Raw genomic sequence first — 17235 nt, 5'->3', positions numbered from 1 at the left:
AAACAGGTTCAAAGTCACAACAAGGACACATGTCAGCTTTAGTAGCGTCCTTACTGGTCATCATACTGAGAAGCTGCATTGTATTTAGGAACTCCAAACCTATTTTTTTCACAAGCTTTAATTCCATGTGTGAGGTTATTCCTTTTTAATTTTATTCCATGCATACAATTTCATAACAAGAAAGACTAGAATTACTGTTAATAGCATCCCTACCGATGGCATATGGTTAGACTTGTTTTCTGTTTTAGTTGTTACTCTAAATTGTATTGAAAAATCTATTCCTCAATAATCAATATTGTTTATCCTGTGTAAGGTCATAAGGAGCCAGGAGCCTATCCCAAGGAACTTAAGCACAAAAGCACACTCAATCATACACTAAAGGCATATTGGTAATGGCAATCAGCATACAATTCATGTCTTTGGGGTGTGATAAGAAGACAGGGTATTTAGAGGAACCCCCATGATCACACGGAGAACTAGAAAACTAGAATTCAGCACACAAACTGGAGGTGAGATTTAATTGCCCTGTGTTATCCAATAAGATAAAATGCTGCCCTGAAAAATCAAAAATATAATACAAATTTTCGGAATTGTAAAAAAAATAGAATACCTAAAGATTTACTTAACACTCCATCTTGTTTTTTTCCCCCTCAATTGATGATTGCCCTTAGTGATGTTTTGTTAAAAATCAGTTTACTGTAAGCATTTTAAAGGAGTTGGATTAAGGAATTTTCAGTTGAGACATAAAAAATAAATGATATTAATAATGTTTTGAAGTCATAATTGTAACATTGTATTGGGCTCAGATCCTAGAACAAGGAATAGGAAAGAAGTTTTGCTTAGGACTACATAGAAGTAACATTCATTTAGGCCTCATCATAGCACTTTATGTTATTACTGGTAAAAACAGTAAACGACCTAATACTGACCTCTGCTGTGTATCCTTACTTCAGTTGCTTGACTGTAGTGTAGGTTTTGACAACACTGATCGGTTTTCTCCTTGACAGATTAGAAAATGTTATGTTGTCTTTAAAAACTTGTAGTGTACACATTAACTAATTTTGGATTTCACTTACATCCCACCAACAGTGCACGAACACACACACATGTACACGCAGTAACAAATAAATTTATTTTTGAAAACACAGGTCATAATGTCATTATGTGATGCCCAATGTGCCATGTCACATGACATGAGTGATAAAAAATGGATTATCATAATTCTGCTGTGTAATATTATTAACAGTAATGGAGGGCAGAGAAACTAGTTCATGCTTTTGTTACCACTAGGTTGGATTACTGAAGTGCCTTATTGCCTGGATGTTCAAGTAGGTGCATAAAAAAGCTTCAGTTTACTCCAGTCTTTTTTGGAACCAGAAGATAACCACTCGTAATAATCACCCCTCCAAGTAAAATGTTGCTGTGATTATAAAATACTACTACTGACCTATACAAGACTAAATTATCTCATGTCACAGTACCTGAATAAACTGTTATTATTTTACCATTTCCTATGCCTGCTTGTTTGTCTTTCGGCTGTTCCCTTTCAGGGGTCGCCACAGCGAATTATCTGCCTACATCTAACCCTGTTCTCTGCATCCTTTTCTCTCACACCAACTACCTTCCTCTCTCAATGCATCCATAAATCTCCTCTTTGGTCTTCCTCTAGATCTCCTGCCTGGCAGTTCAAACCTCAGCGTCCTTCAACCGATATATTCACCATGACTTTATCTCCAAAACATGTAACATGGGTTGTTCCTCTGATTAACTAATTTTTAATCCTATCCATCCTCGTCACTCCCAAAGAGAACCTCAACATCTTCAGCTCTGCTACCTCTAGCTCTGCCTCCTGTCTTTTCTTCAGTGCCACTGTCTCTAAGCCGTAGAGCATTGCAGGTCTCACCACTGTCCTGGACACCTTTCCTTTCATTCTCGCTGATACTCTTTTATCGCACAACACACCTGACACTTTTCTCCACCCATTCCAACCTTCCTGTACCCGCCTCTTTACCTCCTTTGTACACTCTCTGTTGCTCTGGACAGTTGACCCTAAGTACTTCAAATCCTGCACCTTCTTTACCTCTGCTCTTTGTAGCCTCACCGTTTCTCCCCTGCTTTAGTCAGTAATGAAGGCTGTATTAGAAGGCAGATCTTTCTCTTACAAACCCTTACAGTTATGGAATAGCCTCACAATTAATCTTTGGGACACTTTTATTGGTGTTTAGATATTGCATTTTTTGGATAAAAAAATTGGATAAAAATCCATTTGTTTAGTCAACCTTAAAGATATAGGTCTTGCGGGGTTAAAGGCATAGAAGGTTTGGTTCCAACTTCTTTGTTGGATGTTCGAACGCTTTCGCATCCCCTCACTTTAATGTGTACACTCAGGTTTGTTGATGGTAGAGTGCTGGATGTATATCTACTGTATATATACGTATCCTAGGAAGCTTTCATGTCTGTGTTCTCTTCTGGCTCGCCCTTTTAGTTTTGCTGTCAAAACTACCTTTATGCAAAGAAAATATATTTCTCTATATATTAATTGTCAATAATATTGAATGATTTAGTGTTCTGATCTAAATATATTCACAATATACTGAATAATGTATTATATTAATATATTACAATATATTGAAAAATACATAAGAAACTGAAGCTTTTCATATATTGAGAAATATATTTAAATATATAGCTTAATGTATGTGATTTTATATTTAACAGTATACTTCATAATATATTGAATTTGATTAAATATATCTATTTCCTTATATTTTTTACAGTATGCTTATGCAAATGAGCCATATACAAGACCACAATGAGATTAAAGCCAGATATAAATGAGATGCATAAAACACAAATGAGAAATTTGATAGTTTTACTGAACATATCAAAATTCCTCACTTAACAGCATACAGCGATGAGCCACCTGAGACCAGTCAGTGTCCATACTGACCTCTGTCCACCACAACATTAAAACCAGCAGGTTAACAATATTAAAAATATTACAGTTTACTAATATCACTCATTTTTAAATCAAGCCCATGCGTAAAAATAAATATATTCATGTAATAAACCTAAATGTGCAAAATACAACATACAGTTTTTATTGTGTAATAAATTTACAACACACACAATATAACAGACAAGTGCAAAATCTGGCAAATCAAGACAGTAAATGATACAAAATGTTACACAACCTGACAAAGATATTAAGTGTCACACTGTGTGATTTATGTGTCACTCAAAGTGTGATTTATACACGAGTTACACAAAGTCCACAGTATTGGGATATTTACTAGATATTTACTAGATATTGACTAGATTACCCAGAAACAGCCTGTTTAATTAGCACAGGTGATCAAGCAGTGCCACTGGATAATGCTGTTTTTACTGCAAGTGAAGCCATGATCAGTATCAAATTAAAAGGAGTTGCAGTGCTAGATGACATACTACTGGCATTGTAATGACAGACACAGACATGAGAAAGGCCTTTTACTTTATAAATAAGTAAAACATTTGTAAATTTTGGACACTGAAAAAGAAACCAGTAGATAACTGTCATTATACTGATACTGAGACCGCCATGATTTTCTTTTTTTATGAATTTAAATACCTTCGCTAGACCTCTGTAGTTTAAAAAATAAAAATAAATTCAATGATGGTAATAAATGTGATGTAGCAGAGACCTGGTTTTGTGACACTCTATACCTAGAAATAATTTTTATTCAATTGATTAGATACATAATAATCCTTAGAGTAATTGAGTTGAATGAAGTAGGAATCGTAAAATTATTTGAGTTTAATTTGAGTTTTTACGCGTATTAGCATCCTGCTGTACCTGCAAAGACTAGCCCAGGGTTTTATGACGCACAATAACTTTATATGCGTAATCACTAATTAAAAAATGTGTACATCATTAAAATACATATTTAATGATTTACACATTTTAACTGAGTGATTACGCAGTTTACCGCTGGGTGGCAGTAAATACACCCAATTCCAGTCATGGTATTTTAGTCGTATTTGTGACTAACAGTGTTCCCAATTTTTAATGCTGTCTTGTAATAAGTGATACAAGATATTTTTCTTGTTACTGGAAACATTAGATAAATGGGGAAGGACTGTACGTTAATGTTGTGTGGTGACGTCTGTGTTGCTAATGACTTTTGTTGTGTGCAAAAAAGCGTCTACGTGTTTATCTTAGCACTTTTTTCAATATGACGTCAGCATTTTACCGCTGGGTGGCAGAAATGAGCAAAACCGGAAGTTTTCAAATGCGCATGTCCAAACGGTCGCGCGGATAATTCGAGTCGTGTTTGAATTTCGAGTGCCAAACAGCAACGCGCTGAAACAGAATTATGTAGCACGTATAATGGCGAATTTACCGAACGCGCCAGGATTAACTTTGGATACATCAAGAGAAATGTTAGAGTCTTCCAGCTCCATCTTAAGTAATAGGAGTTTACGTGTGGCAGAAAAAGCGAGAAGAAAGGGCGAGACCAACCCGTTACAGCTGGCGTTGAAATATCTCACAAACGGTAAGAAGCTGATTTGCTAATAGAGCACGCCATTAGAGATGCTTTCTAACGTATGGAATGTGTCAAACAAACAAAAAAGCGCGGATAGCTTAATTACTAAACTAACTTCAACTATGTGGTGGTATTCTAAACTATTTAGCCGGTTAGCTCAGTCGGGCTATAGTAACTGCTTATAGCAAGACTTCTTTACCAGAGTGTAAGAAAGGGTGCAGTTCTGCCTAGGAGCTTGAGTGGTCTAAGTTAAGCTACACAGAGTGTAGGAAAACATGGACAGCTCCATGTTTGTTTTAGCAAAATGCCAACAGGTCACGTTAATGAGAGGTATATACTTTATCTAAAATATAAAAAAAGCAGTTTGTTTGCATTTAAGGTGGTAAAATGCTGCCGTTCCTTTAAAAACCTACAGGTGGCGCACTGTAAACTTTTCAACATTTGCAGGCAGCACAGCATAATGTGTGGTTAGAGCGAGTTATTTGCTAAGTTTGTTTAGAATTGTAACAACATCTGAAAACCAAAAAATAACGTACAATCTTGATGTCTATAAAAGCTCTTTTATTTTTAGTACAATCTGATAAAACGCTTTGCACATGTCTCATTTGTGATCCTGCCTGTGAAAACCCAGTATTAGTATTATTTACTAAATAAAAAAAAGAATTTCTAGATAAAATCATAAACAACTATTCACGTTCAGAAACACGGGTAAAAGTTTTTGGGCAGAAGACTTTGTGAACTAAAAAGTTCACAAAGCATAAAAAAGGAATGTTTACATTTGGGACCATAAGTATTTGGACAACAGCACTATTTTATTTTTCTTCTGTGAAGCAATAAATGTTTAATTGTAGACTTGTTGGATTTCATTCGAGGGGTTTTATAAAAAAGGGCAAATATCTAGGAATTGCAAGCTTTTTATGAGTAGTTTTTCATTCTGGTACAAGTTAATTTTGTAGTGTTTCCCACAGGACTAGATTATATATGTGGAGGTAACAGTCATATTTTACCGGGCTTTTATGAAAAACAAAACAAAATATATTCTAATTCCCTTTTCATATACAGAAGGAAACCTCCTTGACAGGGTCTATTTATGGACACCTCAAGCAGGCAACTGAGCTCTGAAAATTAGAAATAATGCTGCCTTTTTGAGAACTCTCCTTTTCTGCCCTGCTCTACTTTTACTGCTCTAGCTTCTCTAGAAGGCTCTACCACAGCCAGATGTTACATACAGTATACTCTCCTCATTTATTATTTAAATGCTCCAGCTCTGTTTCCCCTTCAAGCATGCTGATTGTCTGTGAGGTTATTGTGTATTAAATGCGGAGATGTGTGTCATTATTCCCTCAGAAAGGAGAAAGCTAACATAATTCATGCTTGCTATCTGATTCAGTTCTGTTCTGCTGTGTCAGGCACAGATACAACCTCAGCAATCCTAAAGTCACTTGGTTGAAAATTAACAAGAAGGCTGATAAAGTAAAATAATTTCCTATTGTTAGTATATCAAAAATCTTTACACATAGTATATTTTTTTCCTCTGCTTCCATCCCTATTTGGGAGTTGGGTCAGTTGTGTGGAGAACAGGGAAAATAATTTTGTATAGAACAGCTGGTTCCTTGATATGAGAATCTTTGATCTTTTTATTCCTTATTGTTATCAAATGACATCCAAGCATACTGTACACTAGTGTCTTAACGGAAACTGCTTCCCTGTTAATCATGAGCTTTGTATTTGTCTCCCACAGTTCAGGAAGGCACAGTGGTAAGAGGCAATGATGAACTTGAAAGGAACTTGCTAGTGGTAGAAACTGTTGCTGTTCGTCATGGTCTTCCACCGGATGCTATCTCCTTGCTTCTTGACTTGGCACTAAGTCTCCGAGCAGGTAAGAGGATTTTTCCTTTATGTTGGCCTTTTTATTTTTTGGACTATAGAAGTACACCTGTAAAGACTGTTTTGAAATTTGTGGCAAATGGAAATTTACACTTAATTCTTAAATCTTGTGGAGTCAAACCTCTTTGAGTATTTTTCTTCCCCAGTGCGACTGGATAAATCAAGCATGTGGGGAGCAAGCATCGGAAGTAACATTAGCATTCATTGCTTTCCTCAAGATATGAAACAACAAAATATTTGATGAAAATTGCAGTACCTAAAATTGATATACGTACAGCCATTGACATACAGACATAAAAAGGTCATAATTGTGCAAGATAACAAAATACAGCAATGAGAGTAAAATCTTTTTTTTTTTCTTTATATAATCTTCTACCACATTGATGCACTTACACCAGAGCTTCAATAGTGCTTGGACACCAAGGCAAAAAAATTCTCAGCATGCCGGAGCCATGATAGGTCTGCCTGCTTCATGTCTGAAACACTGGCCTCCCAGGAACTCCTTATATGGCACAAATATGTGGAAATGGCTCAGGACTGTACAGGGGATCTGCAATAATTCCCAGCTAAGCTTGTGAATGATTGTGTGAACTATTTATAAAAATTCTTTAAAATTTTTATTATTCAAATGGTTTACTGCAGCTAAGGAGCTCATCACCGTACTGTGCTTGAAGTCATCTGTAAATGCGAACAATTTTTACAAGTTAAGAGAACTTTCATCACAAGTCCCATTCAAGTTTGACCTGAACACCACTCATATAAGAAGACGGTACAATTAATAAAATTTCTATTATGATTATCAGCTTCCAAAGATAATCAATATTGAACCGTTATTGCGCCACACTCCACTCCACAATATATAATTAATCATTTCAATTGTGGTAGCTAGGGATGCACCGAAATTTCGGCCGCCGAAAATTTTCGGCCGAAATAGCATTATCGGTTTCGGCTGAAACGTAAGAAAGCGCCGAAAATAAAAGCCGAAATTGTCGCCACGCCTCTCCCATCCTCCCGTCTCGTTCGCGCTGTCATTACGCATCAAACACGGAGTATGTCGGCGGTTTGGAAGCACTTCAAAGTTTCAGATGAGGACAGCAAAGTTGCAATATGCAACATTTGCTCTGCAAAAGTTTCAAGAGGGGGTCACGTGCTAAAGCACGTGACATAACAGAGAAAGTAATGGAATTCATTGCTTTAGATGACCAGCCGTTTTCAGTCGTGGAGGACATCGGATTTCGTAGGCTAATACACCACATTGAGCCGCGTGATTTTATTCAGTGCAGTATGTTCTTCATGAGAAGAGGAACTGTGTCTTCAGCCAGAAAACTGAAAAACTTTTGTTCATAAAGATAAACCTGCTTCTTTTGCTTAAATTAAAAGCAGACCAATTTAGTGTGTATAGTTATGTTGTTTACAGTAAGAGGTTGGATTTATTTATTTTTCTTCTGTTTGTGCACTGTTGTTTGGTACAGTGATTTAAAATTGAAGTAAAAAAGCAGCTAGCATTTTTTTTGCACAATTTTGTTACAGAAAGAAATTTTATTTAGTTTTGTTATTGTTAAACAGCCTTATTACTGTTATTTATTATCAATAAAAGTTTGATTGCTTAATTAATTTTGTTTTTTTAATACAAACAAAAAGAAAATATTTTAAACATGTTTTTTAATGAAGCCATTTTCGGTTTCGGTATCGGTTTTCGGCCAAGTGCATCCAAAAATTTCGGTTTCGTTTTCGGCCCAGAATTTTCATTTCGGTGCATCCCTAGTGGTAGCTCAATTTTTCTACAAAATCACAACAGAGTGGCATCTTCTCTCTTGATCAGGTTGCATTCATGGTCTATAAGTTGGACATTTGGGGAAAGGGGTGCTGCAGTTGTGCTGAGCCATGCCCCTCCACTCACACACTGCCTGGAATGTCAACCAATGTTGGTACTTGTTTGCTGAGTGTTACTTGCTAAAATCCCTGCCGCAGTCCTCAGTGTTATTAGATTGGGTGAATTGGTAGTCTAGATTTTGAACTAATCCCTGTAATATGAGGTGGACTAAAATTATGAGAGGAAGGTGGCTGTGGTCTGTTTTCTTAGTAGCAATTTCTTGCTTTTAAAATTTTCCCATGAACATTCAACTATTTTATGTAATTTTTTTTGTGTTGGTCTTGGTAGCAGGGTTTTTTTTTCTGTTAGTTAATACTGATAAAATCATTAGGGCTGATAAAATTAAATATGGAGATTTACTTTTGATTGCCAGACATTTTTAAACTTGATATTCTACACACACTGTAGTTAAGCTTCTCAAAATACAACACATATGTGTCGAAATATGCATGCTGCTTATTTCCTTATTGGCACTTGCTCAGATATACTCCTTAGGTAGGAAAATTTGGTACTGAATGACCTTCTTTTTTGTCTTTCGGCTGTTCCCTTTCAGGCGTTGCCACAGCAAATCATCTCCCTCTATCTAACGCTATCCTCTGAACACTTATCTCTCACACCAACTAACTTTATGTCTTCGCTCACTGCATCCATAAATCTCCTCTTTGGTCTTCCTCTAGACCTCCTGCCTGGCAGTTCCAACATCAGCGTCCCTTTGCTGATATATTCACAATCTCTCCTCTGAACATGTCCAAACCACCTCAATCTGGCCTCTCTGACTCCAAAACATCTAACATGGGTTGTCCCTCTGATAAACTCATTCTTGATCCTATCCATCCTTGTCACTCCCAAAGAGAACCTCAACATCTTCACCTCTGCTACCTCTACTGTCTCTAAGTCGTAGAGCATTGCTGGTCTCACCACTGTCCTGTACACTTTTCCTTTCATTTTCGCTGATACTATTTTATCGCACAACACACCTGACACTTTTCTCCCCACCTGTACCTGCCTCTTCACCTTCTTTGTACACTTTCCGTTGCTCTGGACTGTTGACCCTAAGTACTTAAAATCCTGCACCTTCTTTACCTCTGCTCCCTGTAGCCTCACTATTTCTCTTGGGTCCCTCTCATTCACACACATATATTCTGTCTTGCTGCGGCTAACCTTCATTCACACCTCTCCAAATTTTCCTCCACCTGTTCTCTGCTCTCGCTTCAAAGCACAATGTCATCTGCAGACATCATAGTCCATGGAGACTCCTGTTCTACCTCATCTGTCATCCTGTCCATCACCAGAGCAAACAAAAAGGGGCTTAGAGCCGATCCTTGATGCAGACCCACCTTCACCTTGAACTCTTCTGTCACACCTACAGCACATCTTACCACTGTCTTAGCGCTCTCATACATGTCCTGCACACTCTAACATACTTCTTTGCCACAGCTTTGCACATTTCCCTTGTTCTTAAAAATCTGCACCAATACACTTCTCCTCCATTCCTCTAGAATCCTCTCACTCTTCAAGATCTTGTTAAACAAACTAGTCAGAAACTCTACTGCCACCTCTCCTAAGCACTTACATGCCTCAACAGGTATGTCATCAGCTCTTTCCACTCTTCATCCTCTTCAACGCCCTTCTTACGTCACTTTTTACTAATATTTGCTACTTCCTGTTCCACAAGTCACCTTTTCTACTCTGTTCTTTCATTTTCCTCATTCATCAACTCCTTAAAGTACTCCTTCCATCTTGCCATCATCCTCCTAGCATCTGTCAGTACATTTCCATCTCTATCTTTAATCACTCTAACCTGCTGCACATCCTTGCCATCTCTTATCTTTCTTCTTTGCCAACCTGTACAGATTCACCTCTCCCTCCTTACTGTCTAGGCTAGCATACAAGTTCTCATATGCTTTTTGTTTGGCCTTTGCCACCTCTACCTTCTCCTTACGCTGCATCTCCCTGTACTCCTATCCACTCTCTTTAGTCCTCTGTGTCCCACTTCTTCTTAGCTAGCCTCTTTCCCTGTTAGACTTCCTCATTCCACCACCAAGTCTCCTTGTCCACTTTTTCCTTACCTGATGATACGCCAAACTAGGGTTGGGTACCAAAAACCGGTACCTATATAACCAGTATGTACCGAACCGAAACAGAACGCGAATTTCGGTGCCACTTAAATGACTGTCGATTGAATGACGCAGTTGTAATAAGCATCAGATTCATCAACACACATGATCGCTAGTAAAAATTTAAATACTGCATTCATGGGGTGTCAGAAATGATCGGGAAAAAAAATTATTTCCTTAATTAGAAAAATCTTGAGAACTTAGGAAAGCTTTGATAATATGAATTTAAAACATTGTTGCAGTAATGTTACTGTCCATTTTATTTTTGTAGATTAAAAGTTTATTGGATAAAAAAATTAAAAGCACAAATCATCAGGAAATAAGACCATCCGAGATGCACGTGAATGCAGCAACTAAGGTTACATTAGCTCTGACGGCAACAGGTGGTCTACCGCCATCTTAGCTCCGTAAATTTAACTCTTTTCGTTAAAATGCCTAAAACTAAATGGTCGACGTCAAATCTAATGAAACATTTGAGGGCACACGGAATAAAGTTAAAAGCGGAGGGATGCACCGTGTTTGACAGCTTGCGGACAACAGCTGGCACTATCGGTGTGGGCGACCCCAGCCCCAGTCATACCTACCGTAGCAAAAAGGAGTCCACAGATTATAATGACGACAGCAGCCTTTCCGCAGGTTAGTTGAGGGCTAATTTAATGTTAATTACAAAATGCAAATCTTGCATTCATGCTTACAAATGGTCAAACGATTTGTAAAATACTAATGTAACATGGATTCTGTTCAATAATTATGGCTTTTCAGCTAGTACTAGTAGTACTACAACAGTGACCTTATTTATCATTGCAAAGAAGGCTATGCATGTCCTGTGCAGGGCATGCAGTAAGTCAGAAAAGGTGTCGTATTTTGCCAGAAAAGGCAAATATAGTGAAATTTCTGCTATTGTAGTTGGGTTAGGTGGCTTATTTGTTGTTGTTTTTTGTATTTACTTATATATTCATATATACTTTAAACTTTTAATATATTGTTCAATTTTAAGCATTACATTTTTTGTTCAATAAAATTGTATTCTTGAGTCATCCACCATCATTTTCATCGGTTCAAGCATCGTTTTGGCACCGGTATCGAAACAAAACCAAACATTACCCAACCCTACCATGGACCCTCCTACCTGTCTCCCTGATCACATTGGCTGTAGTTGTCAGGTCGACTGAAAGCACCTCCTGACCACCCATAGCCTATCTCAACTCCTCACTGAAGACTACACAACATTCCTCCTTTCTCAGCTTCCACCACTTTGTCCTCAGCTCTGCCTTTGTCCTCTTCACCTTCCTCACCACCAGGGTTATTTTACACACCACCATTCTGTGTTGTCTGGCTACACTCTTCCCTACCAACACTTTGCAGTCACTGATCTCTTTCAGATTACAACGTCGACACAAGATGTAGTCCGCCTGAGTGCTTCTGCCTCTACTCTTATGTCACCCTATGTTCCTGCCTTTTTTTAGAAGAAAGTATTTACTACTGTGATTTCCATCCTCTTTGCAAAGTCCACCACCATCTGTCTTTCTACATTCCTGTCCTGATGCTCAAACCTGCCCATCACATTTTCATCACCTCTGTTCCCTTTCCCAACATTCATTCGTCCATTGAAGTCTGCACCAATCACCACTCTCTCACCTCTGGGGATGCTCTGCATCACTTCATCTAACTCATTCCAGAACTTCTCTTTCTCTTCTAACTCACATCCTACCTGTGGGGCATAACCACTAACAACATTGAACATTATCCCTTCAATATCCAGCTTCAGACTCATCACCCTATCTAATACTCTCTTCACCTCTAGAACATTCGTTACAAACTCCTCTTTCAGAATAACTCCTACTAAATTTCTTTTCCTATCCACACCATTGTAAAACAATTTAAATCCTGCTTCTAAGCTTCTAGCCTTGCTACCTTTCCACCTGTTCTCCTAGACACACAGTATATCCAACTTCCATCTCTGCATCACATCAACCAACTCTCTTCCCTTCTCTGTCATGGTCCCAACATTCAATGTCCCTACTATCACTCCTAAACTCTTGCCTTTTCTCTTCTCTCTCTGCTTTCGAACACGCCTTCCTCCTCTCCTTCTTCGACTGAATGACCATACATTTAAAAAAAATATATAAATCATACAAATAGTAATTTATTGTGTATACAAGCTTTTTGTAAGCATTACATTCAAATAATTGAAAAAATTACATTTGTTCAAACATTAATATTACTAGTTTGTATTACCAGCATGATTATCCCAGTGTTGTTAATTAAAGCTGATAGCTGATTTTTCTTCTGGTATTGAAGCACCTGGTTTAAATTGACATGACACATATACATCAGTTATTTCTTTTTTCTTTTTCCTGTCTTCATGTAAGTAAATAATAGTAATTGAGTTTGACAAAGTGCATTGCAGTAGCTCTTTAAAACATATCTAACAATTAAGCAACCTTCTGAGGTCTCATCTTTGGATTTTTCGACCAATGGTTGTTCAATTGTCTAAACTGTTCTTGTCACTCCATAGGTGGTGTGACATGTTTGCGGATTTTGAAGTTTTTGATACCTGCTACAGTAGTGCCTCAGGAAGCCATTGTACGATGCATATCTTGGCTGTGTGTAGGGAAAATGGCAATGAATGCCCAGGTAATAATCTATGCATGCAGCATTTTGCTAAGTCTTATGTACCTATTATCCGATTTCCAGAAAAATACCTGTTTCTTTTTTTTCTTTTTTTTCCTAAGGTCCTTTTTCTGCGCTGGGTTCTTACTGTTTTTGACCTTATTGACTGCAAAGACCAGCTGAGATCTCTCTATGGCTTTATATTCAGTTTTGTGACTGAAGAAAATCTGGTACGCTTGTTTTTTGTTTTTTTTACTTACCATATTTTAAAACAGTGGTCCTCATTTACATTTATGAACTTTTTGGGCACGTCTGAGAATGTTCGCTTGATACTGTTTGCAGTTCTTTAACAGTTATGCTGCTAGTAGTGTTCGTAATGAAAAAAGCCCGAACACTAAACAGTCAGCAGACAAAGCATAGGGCAACTGCCTTCTCCAAAGAGCATGTCACCAGGATTGGAAGTGGGCTACTTTTCCATAGCCCACCCTTTACTATGCTAGTACAGACTATTGATCAGCAGGCTAATCACTACTTTTTTTTATTTTGTTTAGTGTCCTTTCATCTGTCACTTCTTGTACCTTTTAACAATGAAGGAGCATGGTAAGTTTTTTTTTTTTTAATTAATAAAATAAATAAACCCATTTGTTGACATAAACACATCTCACTATTTTGCTGTTTTCTACAGTGCAGCCATACAGAGTAAGGAAACTGATGGATGTTCAAGTCAAAATGGTAATGGCATTAAATATCATTAAGCACTTTTTGTTTTATTTTTCTATACTAAAATTCGTAATGTTTTAGAAAGAGTATTATTGGTTATCTACATATGCAGTACTTCTTTTTGACAGTGCCTTTTTGCTTTCTGTTCTCCAATAGGGCAGACAGCCCTTCCTCATGCAGCTCCTTGCTGTGTACAAAGTATTTCGGCCAGAGCTGGTGACAATGTCTGTGCCGTCAAGAATGAGAGTGAGTGTGTCCATTTAGAACATTGTAATATACCTCTGCTCTAGGAGTAATCTTATCTGATGTACCAACTTCCCTGCCTGCATGGTTTCAGTTGGGCTTCAAGAACTACAATTCCACCTGGAAAGCAGCTCTTAGTGCTGTGCAGAAGAGGAACTGGGCTGAAGTTATGGCTGATCTAAGTCTCAGTCTGGAGCTAAAAGGCAAATCCACTTCCAGAAAAAGGGTAAAAAATGCTCAAAGCACAGATTTTGTTTTTCCTTGTTTTTTTTCTTTTCTTTTTCTTTAAATTAGATTGGATGAAAGAGCTGCTGAATAGACTTAAATAAAATACTGGACCCCATTTCGTTTAGGAGGAAGCTGCCATGTGGCCACTGGAGCTGATCGCTGCCACTGTAGTTAATGCTTGTAGAAGTGGCTCTCTGCTAAAGATATGCACCTAGTCTATTTTTGACAAAAGCTGCTTCTGCAAGCAGTTCAGCCTGCCAGTCAGATAGTGCTTTCTAGAAATGTGCAATTTAATGTTTTGCAATTTAATTTTTCATTTGTTGTTTGACTAATTCATTTGAATGACGGGTCAGTTTTCGCTTCAGGTTCGACTCACTTTTTATGATTTAGGTGAAGTTAGAAAGGTTAAATGGATGAAATTGCATATTACCTCTTTAGACTTTCTGGTTTGTTGGTACAATACTGGCATGCAGTGTAGAGCAGAAGATTGGCAGGAAAATCTGTTTTGCTTTGAAACAGATGTGACATTTAAATATTCAACCTTAACTTACACAGGATTTCAGTGTGTATTTAATTCTTTAGTGATTTTTAAATCCAAACCTATAATTTAATTGCTTTGGACAAATCAGACACTTAACATTCGTTCTAATGAATCAACCTGGAAATCGTAATGCCCCAAAATTTTAACCAATTGACAGTCTTCCAATGAGTCACAAAAGTCAAGTCAAACTGCTTCACTCCTAAAATGCTCCTGATGGGGTACAAAGCTGTGCAGAAGATGGAACAAAACTGTGTTGCAGATGCAAGGTCAAAGATCTTCTGCTGGGGGAATTCCTGGATAATAGCCTGGATTCTGGCTAGTGGTTTACCCACCGCTTGGGCATCATTTTTAGTCTTTGAGTAAAAGTCAGTTATACATTCACTTAAACTTTTAGTACCTTAATGCAGTTGTCTAAGTGGTCAATCTTGTGGCATTAACACAATACATACATGTCAAGAGCTTAAGTTAAAGGTTACATTACAACATCACAATAAAGAAAAATGTGATTCCTGTAACTTTGGGTGTTGTCTACACCCAATGTATTGGATAGAGTAGATCATAAAATTCCTGATGCTGGAGATTTTCTACTTTACTTATTTTCTGTTTTCGGTTTGTCTTAACCTGCAGTTAGGACGTGAATAGAGAAAATAAAAACACTCAGATGGTCTGTGACCTCTGCTTATAAATGCATTTATTTATCATGTGCAAAATAAATTTTCATTGTTCACTTTTAAAATGAACATGTTTTCAGTAACAGGTTTTGATTCATCATATGTACTAGGGCAATATGGCTAAAAATATTTGAAAATTTTCGATAACGATATAACTGACGATATGATTGACACGAGACAAAATACTTTTAGTGCAAAAAAAAACCCATCAATTTATTTTTAATTAAACAAGCAGCTTTTTGTATGTGCATTAAAGCTATATAAAATTTTAACAGTGCAAATGCAAATTCCTTGCTGACAATTTAACCAAAAGGCATTTCCAGTGAAAATGGGCTGACATATCCTGAGCATAACCATGTATAGTATCCACAAAACTTAAAAAGAGTTGCTTCGCAACATAAAACTGCAGTGTGCCAAATAAATAAGTCAAATAATAAAATTGCACAAACTCTTGAGTAAAAACAAAAGGTTTTCTATATTTCAAGTTTTAAGATTCTTTGTCAGAAACACTAACATGTTCACAGTATATCTGTGGTATCTGACGGTTGAAAACCAAACCAGTTCCACACCACTAAAGTTGCACCATTTTTATAAACCAATTCTGGTTCCTCTGTTTTATTCAACATTCCGCTTTCGCGCTTCTCATTCTCTGCCGCCGCCATGCTTTTTTCGCCATGAGTGTATGAAAACAAAGGCACTGCGCATGCACGTTTTACCCATATTCTGTCCCGATATTTCTTTTTCTTATCATTGCCTAACATTGTACCGGTATTACCGTGAAAGGTTAATATGGCCCAGCCCTAATATGTACCCTCTCGAAAATAGCTGGTTTACCGTTCAAGGTAATATAAACTGATGTGTGAATGGCAATGAAATGATTAGTAACATTCATTTACTCACACAACAAATGTTTATGATTTATAAATAATGCCTATTGTGATTTGGTCACAGTAAACTCACTTGCTACACTAGAAACTAATTTAATTAGGATTTACAAGTTTAATCACAGGCTGACCACATAGGAAAATCCTTAATCTTTAAACCACCATCTTCCTTAAAGTCTATATTAAAATTCCTTTATCTATGCTTAAAATCTAAAATTCCTTTATCTATGCTTTATCTTTCTTTATTACTTATTACAGAAACTGCATCATCTGGAGTTTCCTGGTTTTAGCACAGCATTTGATACCAGCTCTGAAAGGAAAGTCTTTCGTTTACAGGAACTGCGATCTTTCACCCAGCTGCTGCAAAACATACACAACATAGAGGTAATATTACAAAATGACCATTATCATCCATCCATACCTGATGTTTGTCACAATATAGGCATTCTTGTATAGCCATGTTTTGTTGTTATTCTAAGTCACTTTAGCACACTGAGTGAAATTAACAAGTTGCAGAAGAGGTAGTTTGACTGACCTCTGCCAAGTAACCCTATGTCATTACCTTTCCTGCCATTTATAAGTAAAAACATGACTGGAAAAGAAAATCGAGGTCAGTCTAGGTCAAAGCTTTGTTGTGCTCAGAGGCATCATATAGGAAAGTTGCAGAAATTTGTTTTTACTGAATATATAGATGTTCTATTAACTAAAAATATGTGAATAAATTCTGTAGATTGAAGCCTAGACAAATTAAAGCATGCTTTCAGATTTATTGAAACGGTAGTTCCCCCCTCCATTTCATGATTGAGCTCTAATATCACAGGAATGTAGAAAACCCTGCCTCACTGCCTATTTCTGTATTTAATATGTCTAATACAATACAGTGGTGTGAAAAACTATTTGCCCACTTCCTGATTTCTTATTCTTTTGCATGT

At 37.1% G+C, this 17235-nt stretch overlaps 1 protein-coding gene across 2 annotated transcripts in view; it reads left to right on the top strand.

Moving 5' to 3' along the window:
- Positions 1-4300: 4300 nt before the first annotated feature.
- The window catches only part of cenpi (centromere protein I), a 30113-nt gene continuing 17178 nt past the window's right edge, over positions 4301-17235 (top strand). The window contains exons 1-9 of one of the 2 annotated variants that reach the window (XM_053506378.1): positions 4301-4535; positions 6268-6405; positions 12922-13040; positions 13139-13246; positions 13568-13616; positions 13702-13748; positions 13893-13982; positions 14074-14205; positions 16562-16687. In XM_053506378.1, coding sequence (XP_053362353.1) covers positions 4370-4535; positions 6268-6405; positions 12922-13040; positions 13139-13246; positions 13568-13616; positions 13702-13748; positions 13893-13982; positions 14074-14205; positions 16562-16687 — 975 coding nt within the window. In that variant the 5' untranslated portion in view covers positions 4301-4369. Of the gene's footprint in view, positions 4536-6267; positions 6406-6559; positions 6715-12921; positions 13041-13138; positions 13247-13567; positions 13617-13701; positions 13749-13892; positions 13983-14073; positions 14206-16561; positions 16688-17235 lie in introns of those variants that run through there. The other variant, XM_053506379.1, reaches the window with a different exon arrangement.

The sequence above is a fragment of the Clarias gariepinus genome, chromosome 10 (assembly GCF_024256425.1).
Source record: "Clarias gariepinus isolate MV-2021 ecotype Netherlands chromosome 10, CGAR_prim_01v2, whole genome shotgun sequence".
In the NCBI taxonomy this organism is placed as follows: domain Eukaryota; kingdom Metazoa; phylum Chordata; class Actinopteri; order Siluriformes; family Clariidae; genus Clarias; species Clarias gariepinus.
The sequence above is the reverse complement of the archived record's forward strand: the minus strand, read 5'-3'. Positions and strand labels throughout refer to the sequence as shown.